The following is a 17,435-nucleotide window of genomic DNA, read 5'->3' as shown; positions in this document are numbered from 1 at the left end:
GTACCTTTTGGAAAAAGGCACTGGGTTTACCAAAAAGTATTCCAATTTAGATTGTATGACGGGAATTGGCGCTGACATCTTTAAAATCGATTACTAGATGGAACTCAATTTGCTTCTACAGAAAATGCCTGGAAGACAATCCCAAGGGAGTCTTTAAAATCATAAAAATGTCTGACAGACCCTAAAGAACTGATCCTCAACGAGTGGAGGCACATCTGTCAGAAATTAATTGAAAATGTAAACGAATCAGAAATCATTTCTCCAAAATCCTGGTAAATTCAAGAGGAAGCTTTATCGTAAAGTTTGGATTGACACCATGGGAAGATATATGTAGATATAAAAATCGAGATGAATTTTTGTCTACTCACGAGAAAACTTAATGACCCACCACGGTATCTCCAAATCTTCCCAAACTGGTTCCTGCGTCAGCAATACTTGAGATTTCGTTTTAAACATATGTGGTACAAGATTTGCCAGATCCTCCATACCGGGTGCTGAATCAAATTTCATTTGCACTCTCTGCACAGAACAATTTTCCACTCCTCCAATTAAACACCTATTTATGAACTGTTCGCTCCTGAAAACAGAAAGACTCATTACTATGGGAGGTATCATTACCAAATATGGGGCCGCCTCAGAAAAGCTTTGGTGGACTATCTTGGTTGAAGGAGAGAAAAAAAAAATTGCTCTGACGAAATATTTGCTACTGATATTTACGAAACTAGCATTTGCACAGTAGAACTTTAATTTGGAACAGCTCTGTTAGACAGCGACGATCGAGAATGAACTATGAAAAGAAGATCTGTACTTTACTTGACACCTTTATGAACCTAGTGTATTCTATAACAAACATTTTTTTTTCTTCTTTTTGGTACATTTCCCTTTTTTTATTTTTCTGCTTCCTTCTTGTCTTGTATATATGAAGTTCACTTGATTTTTTTTTTTTTAATGCAAACAGTTGTATGGATAGTTATCTTTTGTATGGGCTAAAGGTTTTCAAAGAGGAAACCAAATAAGGCAATAATAAAAATGTATCTTTCGGTTAGTTGTTGCCACAGTTAAAGTTTACGTGGACAGCCTTTACTGATGACAAATTAAGTAAATTGTTCTTATCACTACATGTGTTCGCACTTGCTTTTACAAACACTACATTTTTCTCCACGCACCTTGTTAAGTGTCCCCGGATATGCAGAGTGACCATGCTCACCCTGGAAGGGGGCACTAGCCAATTGGGAAGCTCAGAACGGGGGCTAAATTATTTGGTGTGATCCTGTGACTGAGCAGCCCAGCGCCCCTTCCCTTCCCTGTTCCTTTCCCTTCCCCGCTCACCTTTTGGCACCTGTCATTCATTCGCGGGTGTTCGAAGTATGATTAACTTAAAAATAATTCCCTAATACTTGCCCCCAGGTATTGGCCCCCAAGTCCAGCCCTAAAATGGATTGTTAGATCTACTTTGCAGATAGGTTTACTATGCGACAATGCCAGTGGTTGAGATCCTGTCCTCCAGCATTGGTATCTTTCATAGAATCGCATGCAACCCTTCCACCCACCCCATTTGGCTTTGCTCATACTGTCACTTTGTGTGCTATACCAAGATCTGAAGATGGCCTCTAGGGGTAGAGGTAAGGGAGCCTTTCCCATTAGTAGTGGGCAGTATGACCCAAAAGGACTACAGTAGAGCACTAAAGTGACTGATGTTTTAAGTTTAAAATTAAACTCCTCTGTTACTGAAGATTTACAGCCTGACGGGAATTTTGACAGCATGTGATTCTATGAAAGATACCAATGCTGGAGAACAGGAGTTACAGATAAGTAACTAGTTCCTTGTACCAGACCGCAAGAAGCACTCAAACTTGCAACCCCTGGGCAGCTCTCACCTGAACAAAGGGCTGAGGATCATGCCCCCAGTGCCCCCTGCACCCCCCTCTGGCAATCCACCTTGTGACCTAGGAAAATCTGAATTAGGAGGGATGAGGGGGGGGAGGGTTGAGTAAACGTAAATGTTCCTGCCTCCTCCACCCCTTCTCCTCCATGGGATAAAATTGAGTGCAAAGCCCTTTGTCTCCCGACTCCCTCTTTACTTACCTTCGGTCGTCCAACCTGGATAAAGTATCTTACCCCTGGGCTATCATTGGGTCTGGAAGAGAGAGGAGAAATTACCTGTCTCTGGACAAACTTATTTAACTTTTAAATAGTTTTGAACTGTTATAAATCACCACCACAAGCCCATTGCAGCATTTGCCTGGAAAAACCCATAGTGGAATCTGTGACTTTTGGACACTAGGCCACATGCATCTTAGGGTTGGACTTTTTAGGTAAAAGGGGATTGTGCTTGGTTCTATTCATTTTATCTGAATCTAATTACTTACCTGGTTGATGTATTGTAAGTGAACCTACTGGTGAATGTATATATTTGTGATCTGGTTTTTTGTGATACTAGCTGCTAGTTTAATTTCTTAGTGTGTCTTTAAAGGCCTAATGAAAAACTGTTTTTGTATAACTGTCATACCAGAATTATTGTGTTATTCTGTGTGGGGTTATTGGGGCCATAGACCTCTCTAACTCACTCCTAAAATGAAGCCTTGACTGCTCTCCCACAATACATTGATAGTTTTAGCCAAACTCTTAGAGACCCCCTGTGCACCATATCTAGGGTGGCCTCCTAAAATATTCCCCTCACGGTTTGCTTTAGAAATCCATCTCGACATACAGCAAAAAGTAAAGGGTACTGACCAAATGAGCACAAAGGTAACTCTACCTTTCCCTCTGGCTGAGAATTTTCTGTTTCAGACACTGCCCATCCAGCATTAAACTACTACACATTCCTCATCTTAATATCCATCTCCCAGCTGAGCTGATCTTCGTAAATTTTTCTACCACCAGGGGACACTGTGCGACTCTGCGCCTTCCCAGGCTGCCGCTTCCGCGTGCCCCGTGCCAGACATGACATGGGGGCTAATATATATATATGAGGCGCCCACCCCGTGACTTTAGTTCCTTTTTGCTGCACACTCTGCTCGCTTTAGGAATAATCCTTTTGAATCTTGCACTTTTTCGTTATTATTCAACAACATGCCAAATCCATTGGATTCATGCCCTGCATCGACTGTGGATGCCAATTTTCTATTTCACATCTATCTTTACTATCTTGGTGGAGGCCACAACATGCAAGATATCGCGTCATGCCTGGCACAGACCGCAGCACCAAGGAACGGTCCCTTGTCCAAAAGGACAAGAAAAAGAAGCACAAATGCAAAAGATCCATATCTACGGGCGGTTCTTCAAGGCACCATTATTTTTCGTTTTTGAAGAAAAGGAGCCACCACTCCAGGGGAAAGCCCCAAAGGATCAAGCTCTGCAGTTAACTTTTCCAACCCAATACTCTGCTCCAGAAGAGTGGGAGGCTTTCAGGCAGAAGATACTTGATTTCTTTGCTAAAACCCTGGTGGTATCGGCCCAGTGCTGGTGGCTTCAGCCTCTGAACCAGTGGTCCCGACTTGGGCGCAGGCGGCTTTGACAAAGACATCAGATCCCACAGCACTCTGACAACCAGTTAGGGTCTCCAAGAGTAGATGCAGCAAGATCTTGTCAAAAGGTTGCACCGTTCAGTCTTTCGACCTCGGCGCTCACACGGCAGAGGTTGACATGCTCCCGACTCCAAACCCAGGCAAGCACTAGCAGCTTTTCAGCACTTATTGCCCAAGGTAGTTGACTTCTTGGACTTGTCTTCTTAATGCCCCAAGGTGCAGTTTCAGTTGATGGACATTTTGGACCAGGGTTCAAAGAAAGAGACCCTATTGCCTTCCATTTAGGCAGCGGAAGGACAGTTCTTGAGCTCTGCACCATACTCACTGTTGACCGGACCTGGCTATGAAGCACAGGCCGGCCCCTTCGGACCCTATGTTCCGCTTAGTTGATCCATCACCAACATTTTTGTTGGTATATGCTGCTGCGGCAAACCCAAAGACCATGTCCTTTCCTTCCCTGCCCCCCCCAGACTGGGAGAGCAAGCGACTAACTGCTTGGTCTCTGTTGTGTGAATGTCTCCTGTGCCCTAGCCAAGTTCTTATTCGGCTCTGGTCCTGTCTGAAGCACTGAGCCCATACTGCAGGGTGGTTTTGAGGCTTTGGTTAAAGATGGCAAGGAAGCCTCCTACCAGATCCTTCAATCAGTTTTGGATACTACACACTGTGGCAACAACCATGACCACCAGTATGGCCTTGAAGAGGTTCTCTTGGCTCATGTCTGTTTTTGCACTAGATGATGAAGATCAACTTCTCGACTTGCATTTTGATGTCATGAACCTGTTGGGCAATAAGACAGATGGTCCTTACAGAAATGTCAGGCCTCAGAAGTGACACTGAAATTGCTGGGCCTAGCAGTGCAGCAGCCAGCAATCACTGTGGGCAGGGGATTCCGTCCCTTGGCTACCTATTTCCAGAGGGAGGGGGGATCTATGTGATCACTGTGCCGCCCATAATGTTGACTTCCAAAAACCCGACTACCATTACGACGCAGCGCAGTCATCACATTGATCACTTTTCTTCGCGTCCCCCAAACGTCCTCCCCCTACCCACTTACCTTGATGGCAGCACACACGTGAGCCGCCGTCTCTCCTCTATCCATGCGTCATCAGTTCTTTCCACTAACGTGGGTCTGAACTGGCGCTGCAGGGTCCTTTTTAAAAAATAAAAAAATGTTTGTTTTTTTCTTTGTCCCCTGCAACCCCAACCCCCATTACGCCTACTAAGGGGAGCGGGGACACCCCTGCTCCCTTTAATCAGCGTAATGTGAGCCACAGTTTTGTGACTGCGTAAAGGCGCAGTAATAGTGCTGGTTGCTGTTTTTTAGGCAATATTTTTGTACTGTCCCAGGAGGTCAGGCTCCCTCAGGCAGATCAGGGCAGCGACACTTCAACAGAGGTAGGGGTAGGTGTGTGCCCACAGGAGGTGTCTCTACTGTGCCCTCCACAGCCCCTGGTGCGGATCTTCTATGATGACTTCCACCACAATGCTTGCCTTTTACTCTCCACCTTCCGAACTAACCCCCAAGGAAACTGGCACTTGCCTCAGGATCCCCTCCTGCTGGAGGCGGTCTGTCAGCTTCTGTGAAAAAGGTGCCCTAGAACGTGTCGCCTGCTCGTAACAAGGCTGGGGTTGGTATTCGATCTTTTTATGGTGCTGAAGGTGGACTGGGGTCTAATACCCATCCTGGATCTGCGACATCTGAACTTGTGCTTACGTAAGCACAAGTTCAAGATGGTTACTCTGGCCCAGATTCTTCAGGCCTTGGACCTTGATGATTGGTTGGTCTCCTTGGATCTCGAGGATGCTTACTTCCATGTGCACATCTACAGGAAACTGAAGTACCTGAGATTCAAAGTGAGGGAACGGTTCCTACCAGTTTAAGCTCTTGCCGTTCAACCTTTCTTCAGCACAGACGTTTTTTGCCAAGCTGCTGCCAGTTGCTCACCTCAGAATGAAGGACATTCATGTTTTCCCTATCTGGACTGGCTCTGTGTGGCCAGGCTTCGGCACATTTGTACCAGACTAGCACTCTGTTGCACAGCTTGGACTTCTCCCTGAATTCAAGGTAGTCACAAGTTTCACTGTCCCAGTCCCGCAAATTCATCTGAGCGTTCTTGGACACTTGTCTGGGCAGGGCCTTCCAGCCCAAGTGCAGACTTACGAACATCTTCCAGATGGTCCATGTTTTCCGAACACAGGAAAAGTTTCCAGCCTCTGCTTTTCTGTACTTGCTAGGTCTAATGGCCTCCTGTAGTGAGAGAATCTTGCTTGCTCATGTGGTGTGCGAAAAGGCATCCATTTTCTGGAATTCAGTAATCAGGCTGGCCCTAGTCACTTTTCCGCCCCTATGTGAGATGCAAAATTGTGTTGGTCCTGACGGACAACATGGTAGCCATGCATTAAAACTTTTAATTGGGGTGGTGTTGCCAGGCCAGCAGAGAGAACATGTTAACGGAGGCTCTGAGCAGGTAACATTCAACTTCCACAAGTGGGAGCTCTACCAAGAGGTTCTGGAGGAGATTTCCTCCTGTTGGGGCACTCATCAAGTGGATCTCTTTGCTTCCACTGTGTACAGCAAGTGTGAGTGGTTCTGCTCCTGGGAATTCCCTAGTCGGGCCGCATTAGGGGACGGCTTAACAGTTGAGTGGGACTTTGACCTTCTCTGTGTATTCCCGCCAATCCCCGTCATGCCGCTGGCTCTTGGGAGGCTATGCCTGACTGGGCCTGCACCGATCTTGATCGCTCCGGATTGGGCTTGAAGAACGTGGTACCAAGAGTTACTGAACATGGCCATTTGCCCTCCCTGGTCCTTGCTGCAGAGGATAGACCTTTCCCGCTCAGCGGGGGCAGGTTCTGCACCAGAACCTCTGCAGCCTGAACTTTCATGCCGGACTACTGAAAGGTTGAGGTATAAGGAATGGCATTTGGATTTTCTGTTGTCTTTTGCAGGGATGAGCCTGGAATTTGGCACTCTAAAGGGGAAGCCATTTCAATGTTCAAGTGGACCTCCAAGCAGAGCTCATTTTTCACAATCATGCATTTCCTGCAGGGTCTTTGTAATAGGTTCCCCCACGCCACTTTGTTCCAGCATGGGAGTTCCATTCGAAATGTTAACACTAAATGTGAGCTCCTTTTGAGCCCCTTTGTTCATGTTATATTACTCACCCTTAAGGGGATTTTCCTGGTCGCCATCTCTTCAGCTAGACTGGTGAGTGAGCTCCAGGCTTGATCTGTTTAACCACCCTACTGGGGTATGCCAAAGGAGAAGGTGACTTTGAGGTAGGCCATCTTCCCTCCCGAAGGTGATCTCAGATTTCCTACTCAAAAGATCCATCCTTCCAAGGCAGAAAAGAGCTTCCATCGGCTGGACCCGGTACAGGGCTACATGGGCTTCATTGCACACTTTTGCTAAACGTCTCTTTTTGGATTCTATGTCTGAAGAACAGCTCTACTGACTAGCGCCCTGACCAGAGTTTTCTGGTTGAGGCAATGCCCTTATTATTCTCCCTCTTTCAGGTGTATGTACTGCTTTGGGAGTCTATCAAAGATGAGAAATTGTTGGCAGGGAAGGAGTCCATTAGAAAAACAAATTACTTACCTGTTGCTAATCTTTCTGATGGATGCTTCTCCCAGGAATTCCTCACTGCCCTTCCTACTTGCTCCTGTTGGCACATGCTGGTTACAACTTGGTTCTGTAGGCCCACAACATTGGAGTGCTAGGAAAAAAGGGTGGAAATAGGGTAATTTCCCTCTATCATTCAATTTACAAGGCTTTGTAGAGTTCTTTCAAACCTATTCCCATCTCGACTTGGACCACAATACCTCCGGCCTGTTGTCCGAGCTCCAATCTTGAAGTCTGTACCAGGGAGAGCCATCCTCCGATTCTGGACTTCAACTTTGGAGTTCTCTCATCCTCTTTTGGGTCTAATTTCAGCTCGACCTGTTGTGGGGGGTGGATGGGGCTCAAAAGACTATAGACCCAATGTCTTTGCCAGTTGGTGACAGAGAGCTTTATTCTGTCAGGAAATGAACCATGGATCCTGTTTGAGGGAATTTGATTGAAAGGTGTGTAAGTCTTCCAAAGCTCTTATTGGACTTAGTTATCTTATGATTCACATATGACTGCTGGGTCCCGTTTTCTGAATGTACTCATTAAAACTTCAATGAGTGGTAAGTAATAACTTACCATGTTTGCACAGCTTTTATATAAACAATATACTTCTACAATTCTATTGTGTGGACTTTCCCCTAATTGTGTACTTTGAAAAGGTTTACTGTACTTTTTACTTCCCCCTACTCATAACAAAGTAAGCCTATGCAATTTATATACAACAGTGAAGCATTGTCTTTATGTATTGGACCCTCTGGACCTGCCAGTGACTTTTTTCCTTGACTCTGTTGGACCAATCAAGTCACCTACTCTACTGGCTCGCTGACCTGTCCTTGGTGTATGACCCTCTGTAGAAATAACTCTAAGGCGAGCACATATACACAACAGCGCCTATAACCAGATAGACCAACAGGTTCAGGTTACTACGCAGTTGAATTACAACCTTGTTGAGTTGTGCTAAAAGAGAATGTCAGTACCTGTAACATCCAACTGCTTAACTGCTGCCATTACTGGACCTTTATATCATTCCATCACCAGAACCTGTTTTCATTGGACATTACGAGTCCCAATGTTCCTGAGCAGGAGCAGACTCCTCTCTTCCCCTTTCTGGTGCTGTTTTAGTATTGTTTAGTGCCGAGGGTCCCTTGAATGGGCAGGAGCCACCAACGTAATCATGAGAACCCATAGCACGTACCCTCCGGTCACCGAAGGCCTCTGGAGAGCCGGAGACTAATGTAACACGCATGATAGGCTAACATTGTTCCATGTTTAATGTTAGGACATCCATAGCATCAGTACCCGTATCCCACACAACGAATCAGCTGCAAGCTTTAATCCCTTGAAAAATTGTTCACAGTTGAGGAAAAACTGGTCACAAAATGTCTTATGCCAGTGTACTGGGACTTAAACACTTTCTAATTAATTAAACTTCTTGGATAACAGGCGAGTGACCCTGCGAATAGCAGAGACTGCGCCATCACCTCAAGAGAGATTTGGAAATGTTATACGTAGCTTCAAGTTAATATAAAGGTTCTTAGTTGCCTACAAAGTTAAAGTACATATAGAACTGTATTTCTTTATTGTGGACACTTCTTCTAACCAATACATTTTTATATTGTATTTCTGTCACCCAAAATCCCTCCGGAGAAGAGTGCCTTGGCTGCTCATCAAAAGCTACTCTAAGCGGGCTAGGGAATGTTAAAAAATGCTGCTTGCTTAGATCAGGGTGGTTACCTTGTGGCTTGAACGTGAGATTGAATATTTCCCTTGGGTTTGTGTCTTCAGAATGGAAATATGTCTGCCATTTTGAATTATATAGAGAAAGCACTTGCTGTACAAGTAGGCTTTGAAGTACATAGTCAAATTGAATCATTGCCAATGACAAACTGCTTCCATTTGTGTAATTGGACCATTTACTAAACATAGAATATTCGGCACACTAAAATCACTGGTACATGTTGCACTTTCAAGACATCTGGTTTCTCGAGTATCTCATGCTTTTATTTGTGTCTCCCAATATATTAATTACGTGTGCTTTTTCTTTTTCAGCAATGGGAGGATTTGGCCTTGATTATCTGACCGCAACATCTGCCTCTAATGCTGTGAGTGGTTGGCACCAGCCAGGACCTCAGCCTGCCGGCAACGCCTGGGCATCCCATGTCGGCACCAGGGATGATTCCTCTGCTGTCCTAATGGAGAGCTTAAAGGTGAGAAGTAGTTGGTAATGATTCCTTGAAGCTGGATAAATGGTACCTTTTCTTTCATCATTCATTCTCTTCATCCTGGATAGTTTTGTGTGGGTGTATAGGAGGGGGGAGCAGTTGTTCTTGCTTCTTCATATCCTGTCAGTAAAGTCAATGATGAAGCTCTGATTTGTCATGATTATGTGCTGCTAATGTGTGTTATGGGGTACTCTGTGCAATTGAGGTACCCTGCATCCCTTCGAAAGTAAAAGTGTGATCTAGTATACCATTTGTAATCATTGTGTTCAAACCTCTATACATCAATAATCTAATACTATTAAATGGAGGTTATATATATGGAAGATAAATGTCATTCTGTCAGTGGGTGCAACTCAAGATTAAAAAAAATAAATAAAGCAAATGTTCAGTAGCAGTCTCCTTCTAAAATGACCTGCTACAACAATTGACAAATTACTTCAATTAATACATTAATAAAATTGCCGCTAGTAACATGGAAACCACAATTCATTACGGTGTGAAATAATAAAACACTAGACGTAGAATCAATAATCTGTTACAAAGATCAAAGTTTATGGTTATATATTCAGTTATGTTGCACAGTGTGAGGACACATTTTATTTTTGCTGCCTTGCTCCCATACAACGCCCCTTTTTTTTATTTATTTTTTATTTCTGACCTGAGTTTCTGGAGGTAAGTAAAGCCTTCTGCTTTACTTCCCTTGCTGTTTTCTCATTCTTATGGACGAGGGAGATCAATACTTTAGTCTGTTTTCACCATTTACATCAGAATATGATGCAATTAAAAATAATACAAAATGTTTTAAGTCAGTCAGCCTCAAGTGAAAACAATACAGTTCATGATACAGAAACTAAGCTGTTAAAATATACACAATTTGATAAAGCTTAAAATGTTCTTTACTTACGTTTAAAAACCTCAGTAATATATTTAAATATGTTGTTAATAAAGCAGCCATCACCACAAGACCAAACCAAATTCATGGCATCAATCACATGGCTATAATATTATTCATACTGTTTAACGCCATATCCGATTCCCTCCTTCCGGCTTCCATAATCAAATATTGTTTTGTGATCTGGCCACCTCTTAAGTCTTCAAAGGGAATATCCCTTTTTTTACACAATTGAACACCTCTTATACCAGGGGTAGGTAGCATATGTTGCTACTTTTGCTAATTGGGTTTCACTGCCAAAGCAGAGTGGAGATTGTGAAAATACTCTAGAAACCTGCATTCTGCTTTGGAATCAGCGCAAAGGGGGGGGGGGGTCTCTGGGTGCTGGGCTGCATGCCGAGAAACTTCCTCAAATAGATATATAATGTAAGATCCAAAGAGGTGCAACCCACACTTCCCCAGATCTCACTTCCATACAATATGGCGGAATAAATCTTGGCTTCCATCACCTGAATACACTTATTAAAATGTATGATATAATCTCCTAATCCCTCCCTTGGTTTGCGACCCAAAAACGACGATCTTAGTTTTCTTCAAATTTAGTTTCAGACCCTGGTCTTTGAAATCTGCATAATTAAGACTATTAGCAAGTCACTCTGTGGTCAGATCCAATAAAATAGCATCCTATGCATAAAGAAGGCTAGGGTACATTACCCCATTTAGCGAGGGTGGAAAACAGCCTGGCAGACATGGAGTCACATGAAATCTGATAAGAAAATAATGAACAGAAGCGGATCCAGTGGGCAGCCCTATGGTACACCTTCATTAGTGGAGAACACACGAGTAGGACTGCCTCTGGGATTATCTCTTACAGTGGCACCGGTGTCTGAATACAGATGCACAATCAGTTGTAATAAAGAGACAGGAACTCGCAATCTCAGGTTTATTCCATAGAAGCAGGCAATCAATAGAGTTGAATGCTTTGACTAGATCTAGAAAGCCTGCATATACCACGCCTCTACTGATTTTCACATATTTATATCAAATGATTTAGAGGACAAAAACATTGTCAGTTGTAGAAAAACCCCTTCTAAAACCAGCCTATTAGATGGGTAGTATGTTGTTTTCCACTGCCCAAGTCTAACCAGCAGACAGTTAATTTACATTTTTCGAGATGCTGTCAAGTAATGAAATTGGGCGATAACGGTGCAGATCTAGCCTGAAGCCCTTTTTAAAGATAGGTTTAATTAAACTTGGGAGACCAACACTGGGAAGTAGTCATTGGCATAGCAACTGAGTTCAAGTGTGTTAATAGAATCGGTGACCTCCATTCCAGGAACCACTGGTGCCTTACCAGTCTTGGTCCCAGAAATAGCACTCTCGACTCCCTCAATTGAGAACATGCCTGTGTGCCCTCATTCCACAAAGGAGTGATTTTTACACCATCCTCATACATAATGGCCACAAAATGCTCAGGCCATTCGATGTCTGATATTGGAGAGATCACATCCTGCCTAACCTCCCGGAAGCCATGGGACACTAGATCCCGAAATCCCTTTACCTCCCTGTCCCTTATATATGCTTCCAATCTTTCCCACTGCGATTCACAAAAGTTTTTTTCTTTAGCTACAAAAGCTTCTTAAAATCACACTTAGCCATGTGCCTGGTCCCAGCTGTGGTATTTTTTGTTATGGCTGCTGTCCACAGGGCAAACTTATCTCTGCAGCACTGCATCATACCATGGTACGTCATTTTGCGGCCCTGGCTGTCTCCTTGATCAGCTAAACATGTTTTCCAGAATACCTACACCTTTCAGAGATGAGGCACCAATTTCTCACCAGCTAATACATTGGCCATCAGATCCTTTGCCGATATTTGTGAGAGAAAGTTACTCCTTACCAGCTGCGCGTTATACTGAATCTCTGCTAGTTTTACTTTAAACATAATCTAGAGTGGTAACCTGAGAGTCGATTGTCATCCATAACAGTGGGCTTAGCAACAAGGAGTGACTCGTCCATATTCCACCTCAGAATTATAGGGTCATGATCGCTTTTTGGGCAGGGGCATACCTAAAAGGAGTAGCAATCGACCAAACAATAGTGAATTAGGGAGTTACTGCCAGCACTGCTCTTATGGGGAACCTGATCAGTCTGTAAGACTGTCAGTACTGGGAGACTATCTCCCTTAGTGGATTTCATATGTTTTTAAAGTGGCACACATCACCCTAAAGTTAAGTATGGTAAAGATACTTTGTATCCCTATAGGTTTTTCTTTTGTGACATTTTGGTTACAAATGCAATATGTCCAGAATTATCTGGTGGCAGCGGATATTTTTCTAACGTATTTTGAATTTTTGCAATTCTCGCAACTAGCTAATTATAGTGGCTAGCCCTCTAAAATGGCAGTGCCATGAGATTTTCTCCTGCCCTTGGGCCTTCATCCTGCCCTCTGTGGTCAGAAATTGCTACATATGGCATGCCCTATCGCAGGGGAAAACTCCCTCTATTCTGGCCAAAGTGGTGCGCTGTATGTGTGGTCAGATGTGGGGGCTGGGACTGTCTGGTCCCAATCCACATCCCCCTGAGCGTCTGTTGCTAGTCAGATCGTGTAGCCAGTGGTTATCCACAAGTGGATACCCACTGCCAGTGTGAGTGGTGCAGATGCAACCCAGTTCTCCAGCATGAGGTAAGGCATGGATTTACATGCTCATGAATTTTCCCATTCGGGCTGTGAATCCTTGGTAAAAGAAAAAAGTTTTGCTTTTTCTTAAACAGTATTTCTCCAGCATGGGGTCTGGCATGGATTCACATGCTCATGAATATTCCCTGTCGTCAGGCTGGGAATCCTCGGTAAAGAAAAAATCAGTTTGTTTCGTTTCTGAACTCTTTCTACTAGTAACCAATCACTGGGTCATACTGCCCCCAGCCAATGACTGCCCTCTACCTAAGCCCCTCCTCTGGCAGCCATCTTCAGATTTTTACCGCACGTTCAAGTGTTGGGAGTCCTCGTGCTATAGTTCTTGAGCTTTTACTGCGTTTTGCGATTTTAAGAGTTTACTCTTATTTTTTTCGGTCAATTGAGCCTGAAGCTCCACCGATTCTACTTCCGATCAACGGGGACCCGTTTCGGAATTTTTTCTACACCCCTCAAGGGTGGATTTTCGTCGAGTTTCCCTTCTTGGAGGATTCCGGAAGATCTTTGATGCCTACCCCGCGTGGACATGGCCCAGGACAAAGGAGAAACAACGCCTGGATCCAAGCTGTTCAAGAACTGCCCTGGATGCGGATTACAGAAGGTCTTCAAGGAAGATGAGCACTCTCAGTGCCTCTACTGCCTTCACAATGACAAATCTCACGTGGAGAAGGACTGCATTTTGTAAGAACATGTCCGAGCGGACAAAGAGGGATCGTCGTACCCGACTCACCAACTGGCTGGAAGGGAAAAGCCCAGCAGCAGGTGAGAAGAAGTCAAAGCGGCCTTCTAAGACCTGTGAGGGCGCTCCGGTGACGGGGGGGACCCAACAAAAGGCAAAGCACTGCGAGTCCGTGGGCACCGGGAGCGCCGATGGTTCAGGCTCCTTGGCTGACAGGCAGGGCGCGATGTCTCCGCCATCAACCACGAGCCAACGCTCTGGCTCGGTGAAGAGGAAGTCGGAGAACCCGGGTAAGCTTCGGGAGAAGCCCCGGTCGATCCCGGCGACAACAGCCGAGGGGGAGCGAGGCAGCAACCCTCCCCCCAAGGTGAAGGCATCAGGTACGCCCAAAGTCGCGAAGGCCCTGATTACACCCAGCGAAGGCCTGGATCGAAGGAGTTGTGGCGGCCCTGGCGAAGCCTGTGGAGGCTACCCGAGTGGAGGCGACTTCCGGGCCTAGAGTTTCCCTGCCACCCCGGAGGGAATCCTCTTTTCAGCCTATCGATAAGACCCCCATGAAACTCCGGGTGGAGCATGAGGGGTGCGGGGGCACGGTAGCCATAATGGACACAGGATACCACCTCCAAAGATGAGCTGGCTGGCGTCGCAAAGATCCTGGACAAGAAGTTCGAGGAAGTCCGGTCCTACGGGAGGGATCCCGACGAGGCGGGATCCCTCCACAGGACAACTTGGGAGCAATCTTGATGGCTATCCAGGCCATGTGTACGGAGATAAGGACAAGGTTGCCCTTAGCCCCAGCAGACGATCCAGTGGTCACTGGGTCATCCCTGGACCGTCGGGAAGCCCACCGAACAAGCGGAGGCAAATCCATCCTCACCCTCTTTTACAGCCTTCACCTCCTTCCCCCTCCACCGAGGGATGAGACGGGAACAGACAGCGACGGCGGTGGTGACGACGGAACGGATCTCCCATCACCTCCTGCCCAGGCCTCCCCTCCTGACGAAATTGGCTCTTTCCACGCCATGATCGCCAGGGCTTCGGAGCTTTTCCAACTTTGTCCCGAAGAACAGAAGGAGGGCTTCCTCTGCCAGCGATGGGAGGCCAAGAGGAAGACCGTCCTCTCCGTACCGTTATTAGACGACATCTGGGATGAAGGATTGTCGCTCCTCAAGAACCCGTCCACGGCTCCTGCGAAGAGGGACCGGTATGAGAAAGTACCAGGTCCCAGATTCCGCCCCGATGTGCCTCAGAGCTCAGCCGTCTCCGGATTCGGTGGTCTCCCCAGCGGCCAAGAAGAAATCTGCAGGGGCGACAGGGATCAACTTCCACTTCCTCACCAGACGGCAAGGGGAAGAAGCTGGACGCCGAGTCATCTCATCGGTGGCAACGACCATCAAATCGGCCAACGCCCTCGCGATCGTGGCACGCTACGACAGGCAGCTGTGGTTCAAGATCGCTGCCCTCCTGGACTTCCTCCCAGACAAGAGGGCGGAAGCCCTTGAAATCCTGCAAGAAGTCGAGGTGGCTTGGGACCACGCCAACACCGGCTTTCACCAGATGGGCAACAGCGTTTGCCTTCGCCGGTGCGGTTGGCTTAAGGCCACCGATTTCCGTCAGGACGTGCAGACCAGGGTGCTGGACATGCCCTTCGACGGGAACAACCTGTTTGGCAAGGCAGTGGACGATTCACTGCAAGCCATCAAGGTGGACACCGAGACAGCCCGGGCCTTGGTTTCTCTCCATCGACTGCTGCCCTTTCGGACCTCCGGAGGCAAGTCGGAAGGTGCCTCTAAAGGATTTGGTGGCGGTTCCTCGTACCGCCAAGCAGACCGTTCGTCGCAGGAGGCCTACAGAGGCCACAGCAGGGCCAGAGGACATCGTCCTCGCCAAGGCCTCGGCCAAGCAGGTTTGAACCGGCTGCGGCATCGGGCCCCCACCGAAGCACCCCGGTGGGAGGCCAGCTGGTGAAATTCTTCAGCGCGTGGGAGTCCATCTCCACCGACCATTAGGTGCTGGACGCGCTGCCCACAGGCCCACTCTGGAATTACAAAGAAAGTGTCCCCGTCTACCACCTGCGGCCAGGAAGGACAACCACATTGCACAGCTACTTCTGGAGGTACGAGCAATGCTGAAAAAGGGCGAGATACAACTTGTCCCGAAGAGGCTCCGGAGTGTACTCGCGGTACTTCCTCGTCCGAAAGAAGACCGGCGATTGGCGACCCGTCCTGGACCTTCGTTGTCTAACAAATACATCAAGTACCAGAAATTCCGGATGGTCACCCTCCAGCACGTGCTGGGGCAGCTGGAGGAAGGCGACTGCCTATCGTCGCTGGACTTGGAGGATGCCTTCCACATCCCTATTCTCAAAGGACATTGAAAATTCCTACGATTCGTGGTCCAAGGGCGGCACTATCAGTTCAAGGCCCTTCCCTTCGTATTGAAGTCAGCGCCCAGGGTTTTCACCAAGTGCCTGGCACCAGTGGCGGCGCGGCTGTGCTTGCAGGGGATCCACGTCTACCCCTACTTGGACGATTGGCTCATCTGAGCTAAGTCAAGGGAACTCACCGTCGATCACACAGTGAAGACCGTCCGGCTGCTCACGGATCTGGGATTCTCGATCAACTTCTCGAAATCCCTCTTGGTACCGTCGCAAGATGCCATGTTCCTGGGAGCCAGACTCGACACAGTGGCGCAATTGGCTTTGCCGTCAGAGAAAAGGACAAAGGCCATCCTGGGCAAGGTACAACGGCTGTTGACCATGCAGTTGGCCACGGTGAGGTCCGTCAAGTCCCTACTCGGCATAATGTCCTCGTGCATCTACCTTGTGCGCCTATGCAGGTTGCGGGTGCGACCACTGCAGGAGTTCCTTGACACCCGTTGGATGCAAGCGGCGGGCAGCTTCGAAGACAGGATCTCTCTCAACGAGACTTTCCACCAAGCGATCCGGTGGTGGGGCACCCGTGCCGATCTAGCGGCGGGTATGGACTTCCAGACCCCGCACATCAGGAAACAGTGACATCGGACACCTCCCTGGAAGGATGGGGCGCGCACACAGGAGATCTCCACGCAAGAGGCCTTTGGCTCCCGGAGGAGAGGTCACTACACATCAACGTCCTGGAGCTCCGAGCCGTGTTCTGGGCCCACGGGTTGTTCCTTCCGTCCCTCAAGAGCAAGGTGATAAGGGTCTTCACCGACAACACCACCACAATGTTCTACATTGGGAAGCAGGAGGGCACCAGATCCCCAGCCCTATGCAAGGAAGCGCAGGATCTGTGGCACTGGGCCGTTTCCCAAGGGATACTCCTGGTCCCCTTCCATCTGGCAGGAATAAAGAACACCATTGCAGACTCACTCAGCAGGGAGCTGCGCTCGTGCCACGAGTGGGAACTTTGACGGGATCAAGTGGATCTCCTATTCCGACGATGCAGCAATCCCCAGATCGACCTATTTGCTACGGCGACGAATGCCAAGTGCCGGAGGTTCGCCAGCAGGTTTCCCCAGCCGGGGTGCATGGGCGATGCCTTCTCATTCCCCTGAGACGGCCTGTTGCTGTATGCATTACCCCCAGTTGCCGTTGCTGCTGCGACTCATCAGTCAACTCAGACAGTCCCGGTGCAAGATGATCCTCGTCGCACCGGCGTGGCCGAAGCAGATCTGGTTCTCGGACCTTCTGGACATGTCAGTGCCGTCCCCGGTCAAACTAACGACAGGCGCGGATCTTCTCGCCAGGGAAAGAGGCGCCATCCTCCATCACAACCTAGGATCGTTGAACCAGCACTAGAGTTCAGAGGGTACCATATCCCGGCGGACT

General features: G+C 47.4%; 1 protein-coding gene across 6 annotated transcripts in view; it reads left to right on the top strand.

Annotated features, from left to right (window-relative positions):
* SMG7 (SMG7 nonsense mediated mRNA decay factor) overlaps positions 1–17,435 on the top strand; it is a 1,316,737-nt gene that overhangs the window by 1,240,563 nt on the left and 58,739 nt on the right. For all 6 annotated transcript variants that reach the window (XM_069641403.1, XM_069641402.1, XM_069641401.1 and 3 more), the window contains one exon: positions 9,187–9,344. In XM_069641403.1, the coding sequence (XP_069497504.1) occupies positions 9,187–9,344 (158 nt within the window). The remainder of the gene's footprint in view (positions 1–9,186; positions 9,345–17,435) is intronic.

The sequence above is a fragment of the Ambystoma mexicanum genome, chromosome 1q (genome assembly GCF_040938575.1).
Source record: "Ambystoma mexicanum isolate Mex_15411 chromosome 1q, UKY_AmexF1_1, whole genome shotgun sequence".
NCBI lineage: Eukaryota > Metazoa > Chordata > Amphibia > Caudata > Ambystomatidae > Ambystoma > Ambystoma mexicanum.
Note: the sequence above shows the minus strand (reverse complement) of the source record. Positions and strands in the feature narration are given on the sequence as shown.